General features: G+C 32.6%; 1 protein-coding gene across 1 annotated transcript; it reads left to right on the top strand.

Annotated features, from left to right (window-relative positions):
* Positions 1-1161: 1161 nt before the first annotated feature.
* Positions 1162-4618, top strand: LOC114253272 (ecdysone oxidase). The gene is made up of 3 exons (XM_089739377.1): positions 1162-1346; positions 1679-1812; positions 2405-4618. Exons 1-3 carry the CDS (start codon positions 1199-1201, stop codon positions 3959-3961), a joined length of 1839 nt encoding a protein of 612 aa, XP_089595503.1. The 5' UTR covers positions 1162-1198; the 3' UTR covers positions 3962-4618.
* The last annotated feature ends 2820 nt before the right edge of the window (positions 4619-7438 follow it).

Genomic DNA, 7438 nt, shown 5'->3' with positions numbered 1-7438 from the left:
CGGCTCCAACGATTTTCATAAAATTTTGTATACAGGGGATTTCGGGGGCGATAAATCGATCTAGCTACGATTTATTTTCAGAAAATGATGTTTCATTCGTGTTTTAAATAATAAACTCTTCCCGACATCTATTGGCGAATAATAATACTATTTTTCTTATTTGAGGGCAACTAGCCGCTTTAAAGACACAACAAGATGGCGTTATCAAAAAAAAAACCGGTCATCATTTAGCAATATTAAAGTAGTTACATAAGTAAAAAAAGTACATAATAGAAAATTGTTATGCATTCAGAAAAATATTACGCATAATATTATGCAGTTTGTTAGCGACCTTGTGGAACGTGATCACTAGACGACCTCGTATTTTAATGAACCATAACGATCAAAACTTATTATATTATTTTATTTTTCTCAAAAGAAGAGTCGAAACTTTATAAAAACATTTTTGAATGTTATACTGAAAACAAAAAATTGCACATCTTTAAAACTAAATAGAACATTTTAGATCCATTTTGCTTTCCTGAATATATCGAGGACTGAAAGATATTTGGTATAAGAGAAATTTCATTATTTACATAATTTAACGCGACATTTCTCTTTGTAATTAAACCTGCGTTTTATTTGGTATCAATCAGCATCAACAGCTCGATGTTTTTAATTAAACTTCAATTAAGTTTACTCCATTCAAATAGTTGAAGAAGTTTTTTTGTTATGTTTTTCCAAAATTGAAATTTTAATGGCTGTCCTTCCTGTAAAGTTGCAAAAATCAAGCTTAAACCACTTTTCTTGCACTTCTCGATATGGTTATGCTTCAAATACAATGTAATAAAAAATATTGTGTGTTGCGAAAGTTATGAAATTGAATTGAATTATTATAAAATATTATAAATAATCAGGATAACAATATAAATGTATCAAACGGATTATTTTTTATTCTATCGGTTTATAGAAAATGTTAGGGTTTAAACTTCCGTTTTTCATTACATAGCTTACGTAAAATAGAATAATAATAAAAAAAAACTGCATTTGTTGTAAGCACCAATGGCCTTAATTTATAGTTACTTTTCTTATAACTTATTTTTTGTAACTTAAATTATCTAAAATTATTTCCTTTTAAGTTGCGTAATTTTTTAAATTTGTTTCCCTTGTTTTAGGAACGAGGATTGTCTTGCAAATAAATGAGATTATTTTTCCTAAAATGATTTCATTGAATACGGTGGCGAACGAGTTCTTCAAAATTTTGCAAGCCTCTCAGTCTTCGTGGTTAGTTCGCTGGCTGCTTAATGCCCTTGCTTTATCCCAAGCAATTCAACCCAATGGATGGCCAGAGAACTATAAACCATTAGGTAATGATTTAGAATGACGTATGATTCATTTAAAAATCAGACGAAAATCAATGGTTCATATTGTATCATATTATTTAATTTGAAAATCAATGTATTTTGGGCTTATAGTAATACGTATCAAATCTATCTTTCGAAATATTTACAATACTTATTTGTGTGACATTTTTTACAACAATACCCGTGGCTATACACAAATAAATAATTTGATCTTGATTGATTTTTATGTTCACGCAGATATCCCAATGTCTTTCTGTTTGTTTTAATATACAATGTCAAAAATATTTTATGGATTTTTTAAATCAATGCAAATGAATTATTATTTTATGTTACAGACGGAGAAAGATTTAACTTCATCGTAGTCGGATCTGGCTCTGCTGGTGCTATTGTTGCAGCTAGATTGAGTGAAGTTCCACACTGGAATGTTCTGTTAATAGAAGCTGGAGGTGACCCTCCACCAACTAGTGTGGTATTTATATTTTTTTAATAGAATCATCTTCCGAAATCCTTTCGATTGGATCTTTCAATTAAACAAAATATATTAAATAGTTCCTAACATTCTTCTTGGTTACGGGTATAGGATTCAGGATTTATCCTGTAATTTATATATTTTGTATTTTAATACTGAACTACTTTTATTGAAAGATCGGTTTATTTATAGTTACGAAATTGCTGACGAAAAGAAGCAAACTCAACGAATAATATTGGGCTCCTATGTCAAGTTTGACATAATTGTTTTTTTTCAAAGCATTTATAGCCCGAGTAGAGTTTCCAAAAAACCTATGGTAGGATGGACCGATGACTTAGTCAGAACGGCGGTGCAGAAATGAATAAAAATGGTGGGCGATCGAACATTAGGGCGTAAAAAAGGGGAAGCCTATGCTTAGCAATGGGTACTAAAGGCCTGAAGATGATGATGGTGCACGAATGTGAAAGTACAATTGACTCTTCATATAAATATTTATCTGTAGCCATTTGATTAAAAGTTCAAGAAGAAATAGACCAAATCCCACAGAGATCTAAATATGAATGGTTTTATTTGATAGAAGATTTGTTTCTAGGTTCCAAGTCTGTTTGCAACTCTCTCAAACACTGAATACGATTGGTCTTACAAAGCATATCTTGATGAAGGGGTTGGTGAAACTCATCCTGATAGAGCAATTTTTATGACCAGAGGTAAGATGCTTGGAGGAAGTTCGTCCAATAACTACGAGATATACACGAGAGGCGTCCCTCAAGATTACGAGGAATGGAATCTAGAAGCTCCTGGTTGGGACTGGAACACTTGTCTTTATTATTTCAAAAAACTTGAAAATATGACTGATATTTCATTATTCCAAAATCCTTATAATGCTCATCTTCATTCTACTAATGGGCCTGTAGCCGTTAGCAGGCCAGAAGATAATGCGTATAGTTTAAAAATAAATGAAGTCATGTTGAAAAGTTATGAAGAATTGGGCATCAGAAGAGTTTTGGAAAACAATGGCCCAGAAATAGAAGGAATATCAAGGCCTCATTTTACTTTTGCTAATGGTAGAAGATCCAGTACTGCTGAATCGTATCTAAGACCCATAAAAAATAGACCGAACTTGTTTATTGCAAAATATGCGAGGGTAGTTAAAATTTTATTGGATCCCTACACCAGAACTACTTATGGTGTTAAAGTTATGTTACAAGATGGTAATGTTATTAATCTATTTGCTGATTCTGAAGTTATTTTGTCAGCAGGAACAATTGATAGCCCTAAATTGCTAATGCTTTCTGGCATAGGACCCCATGAAGTTCTGCAAAAACATGATATCGATACAATCGTAAACTTGCCAGTGGGTAAAAACATGCAAGATCACGCGTATGCGCCTATTCTTTTCACTGGAAAAGCCGGACTGTCTAGTATAATTCCTAATCTTGTTATTGCCACTCAATTGGATTCGTTTCCAATTCCAATACAATCCGGTTTCTTCAGTTTGGGAGGTTCAGTTTCGCAGAGTAAGCCGGATTTCCAAATTTTTAGTCAAAATATTGGAGCATCGGCTTCAGTGTTGATCAGGTATGGTTGCTCGGCGATAACCAATTACAATGATGAGTTTTGTTATTCGCTTGCAAAGCCAAATAATATTAGGGAAGTTATTCTGGTGTCAGTTCTATTACTACATCCATATTCAAGAGGTCAAGTTAGTTTAAGGAGCAACAATCCTCTCGATGATCCGATAATTGAATTAGGATATTTCAGAGATGATTTTGATTTACATAAATTAACTGAAGGTCTAAAGTTTATAAGTAATCTAGTCAATACAAGTTATTTAAGGAAAGTTAATGGAACTATACCAAAGCTTGCTGTATCTCCATGCAAAGGTTTCGTCTGGGGCTCAGACGATTATTGGACATGCTACGTCAGAAATTTAGCTGGTTCTCTGCTTCATCCAGTTGGAACGTGTAAGATGGGGGCTGACGGAGTAGTCGATGAGAGATTAAATGTTCACTCCGTTAAAGGATTGAGAGTTGTGGATGCTTCTGTTATGCCAAAAATACCAAGTGCGAATGTTAATGCACCTACTATGATGATAGGAGAGCACGCGTCTGACCTCATCAAAGAAGATTACGGCGTATTTTCTAGATGACATTAATTATGTCACATGTTGATGAAGTTTAATTAATATTAATCATACTAGTGAATTTTAAAATAATTATAATTATTAATAATCAACGCTATTATTATCAGGCCATAAATTAAATAGTTTAAGTTATTTTCAATGTTAAATGCTTGTGATGTGGCAGTACTTTTTTAAATAAATAAATAACTTTGCAATTTAAATTCTAGTTTTTGTCTGTGAGGAATCAATTTACACTGTCGTGCAAGTTTGAAGATTACCGTTCTTGATGTCAGTACGTATTGTAATTAGAAAGGGGGATGTTAAGGAGTTCATTACCATCACAGTGGGTCGCATATCGATCATTTCCATGACAAAGGCCTCTCCCTCGAGTTATGGTAATGATCGCGAAGAGAATCGTCGAACGAAGTCGACGTTTCTGAGTGATTTTTAATGTTTGAATAAATACAGCATTGATTTTGATTTGATATTTATTGTATTTTGTATTCTCTGAAAATGGCACATAAAAATTCGAAAGTAAATGATTTTCTTTATCTATTCAACTATTTTGTGTAAATGTATGCCTTTCAATAGAAATGTTAATTGCTACCTAACCACTTCAGGAACGAATGTTTTAAATACAAAAAAAAAAAAACATGAATTTAGTTTATTATTTATTGCGATTTTCAATATGCGGTCATTTTCTATTGAACACAATTCAATAAGTAAAAAAAAACAAATATAATGAATATTCATTTTTAAAAAAAAGTCCACATTCTAGCCATTAAATGATTTAATACAAAAAAAAAGCCAAATGCCAACGTCAATGACCCTGAAGAGATTAAACTCGAGTAAGTTTTTAAAACCATATGTAAATACAGATATAATATTTTTGACATTGATATTATGTTTATCTCAGTGTGGGTGTTCAAATGAGCCATCTTGTCAATTATGAGTATAGTAAAGGCAATTAGCCGGTCACACTCATCATATTAGTTCAAGAAAATAAACGACAATTTCTAAAATTCTAAGCTAATTTTTTGTTCTGACGAAAGGATGTATTCTATTGTAATTTATGATTTTTATTCGAGTGTCATTAGAGTTCGACATTAAAAAACAAACCGGCTATTTTATATTGTGTACTTGGGCAAACAAACTTACCTTAAGTAATTGGAATTCAACACCGCCTAGACCACTGGTCTTTTTTTGACCGGTATTTTATCACGAACACTCATCCAACCTGGAACTAGGATGCCCTGTACTATGGAAACCAGAGACTGATAAACTTACTTATATATGTTTAAATACATACATATATAGATAATAAAAACCCAGACAAAGAACAAACAAACCTTTTTCATCACACGAATGTTTGCCCGATGTGGGCATAGAGCCCTTTGCCCTTGACGCAAACGCAACGCGTCGGGGGCGCGTAGTAGCAATATCGACTCAGTCAAAATTATTAAAAAAATATATAATTATAGATATAATGTTTAAATAAGACAGACCAATAGAATAGCTTAAATGTAAAATGCGATCAAAACAATAAATCACATCTGAATCTTTTGGTAGTTTTTCTTTTCGCAGAAATCAGACCGATTCGAACGTCAAAAATTAAAATAGAAACGGACGTAATGCAAGAAAATATATATCATAACTAGCTGACCCGACAGACGTTGTCCTGTGAATGCATACACAAAAATGTATTCAATCGATCCAGCCGTTTAGTTGTATAGATAAATAACCTAGATATCGACTGCAGTGCCATCTACCGGGCTGATTTGTGAATTTAAGCCGTCTAGGACGCTACTCAAAAGTATAGGTAAAAAAAAATTCATTCAAATCGGTCCAGCCATTTAAGAGGAGTTTAGTGACATACGCACGTACAGTAGAATTATAGGTATAAAGATAGAAATACTTTTGGCAAACTTTCTTACTACTTACGTTTCATATTTATTTAATTATTCAGATCGTTTTCGAGTCGATTTAACGACATCAATATGGAGAACTCATTTATTTATGTTTGATCTCAGTGCCTCGTGTCCTGTACAAAGTCGTAAAGTAGACTTTGCTTCGTTTACATCACAAAGTCTCGTTGAGAGTTGTCGGGATGTCATTATCTGAGGATGTTTCGTACTATTGGAACTCATTTTGTTCTCGTTTGTAAAAATAAATGTTGTTTTGTGGATATCAGATTTTTATTGGTGAGACTGGTTAACGAGGTTACGGCATCTCTTGTTACCGGAACCCGTGGACAGCAACGGCTCATTTCTGTAGTACATTGGCTGCGGCGCTGGCACAGAATAAGAAGAATAATAAGAAAAACTCAAATCACTTGAAAAGCTCCTGATCAAATCCTAATAAGGATGCTGATCTTGATTATTACAGGACCATTCGGGAACTTTACCCTTTCGAACAAAAAAAGAAAAAATAATTATCCTAATCGGTTCAAGCATTCTCGACAAATAGGTGAACATACATAAATAAAAAAATGGTGGTCGAATTGATATCCTCCTCTTTTCAAGTCGATTCAAAAGCGTGAGGTACCAAACCTTATATAGCTCTTTGATATTCTATTATTAAAAAATATTTTCAGGTTCTACGTAAATGAAGTCGCGTGTAAAATTTAGCGCTATCCCAAAGTAACTTGGTATTCCACGCGGGCGAGGTCGCGGGCAAAAGCTAGTTTCTTATTTTGGAACTTAAGCTTGGATACCTTGGATAGTGTTGTGAATCAAGAAGATGAGAAAAGATTATTTTTTAAAATTATATATGGTTTCTGTCCGTTACAATAACAAATGCAGTCTTCAATATGTTGGAAATGGTGAATTAACGAAATAAATTCGAGATTAAAACTGGATAGTTTCATTTGCGATTTACAAAACGTCTAAATGTGGATCGATATGATAATGTTCATAGTTAGCTTGAAATTATGACATTGAATTAGCTTAAATTAATATTACTAGAGGTCCCGCAGTAGTCGAAATTCGACTATAATTAATTGGAATTGTAAGTTTGTCCACTATTATGATTGTATTTTATACTTCTATAATCACAAATTTCGCCAAGACTACACTATAAAAAATATTAACAAAGACAAACAATATTTAATCTATTCTCAATTTGTCAATAGACGTCAAGAACAAAAGTTGACGATAAATAATATGCATGCGTGTGTGCGTCAAATACATTTATATAGTGTGTGTAATGTTTTCTTTATTGATTTAATGTATCTTTTATGCATTATTTAAAAAAAAACATATTCGCATTGTGCACTTCTTCTCTATATTCTCTATAAGTGTGGAAAATTTCATACTCCTCCGTCCGCACAATTTTCGTAAAAAGGGATACAAAGTTTTTGCTTCACGTATTAATTAATATTATAATCGATTGACGTTTTATTCTTTAATTAAATTTATTAATTATTGAAAATGAGCTATGTCTAAATGGGTGTTTCTTTTAACAATGTAGTTAATTTTGTGGTCGTCGTGGCCTAACGGATAAGAC

This window comes from Bombyx mandarina, chromosome A1, assembly GCF_030267445.1.
Source record: "Bombyx mandarina strain Sakado chromosome A1, ASM3026744v2".
NCBI classification, from domain to species: domain Eukaryota; kingdom Metazoa; phylum Arthropoda; class Insecta; order Lepidoptera; family Bombycidae; genus Bombyx; species Bombyx mandarina.
Note: the sequence above shows the minus strand (reverse complement) of the source record. Positions and strands in the feature narration are given on the sequence as shown.

Coding starts and splice junctions, on each gene's coding strand:
- LOC114253272 (XM_089739377.1), top strand. CDS start 1,199: ATGATTTCATTGAATACGGTGGCGAACGAGTTCTTCAAAATTTTGCAA. Junction 1,347..1,678: donor AGAGAACTATAAACCATTAG/GTAATGATTTAG, acceptor TTTATGTTACAG/ACGGAGAAAGATTTAACTTC. Junction 1,813..2,404: donor ACCCTCCACCAACTAGTGTG/GTATTTATATTT, acceptor ATTTGTTTCTAG/GTTCCAAGTCTGTTTGCAAC.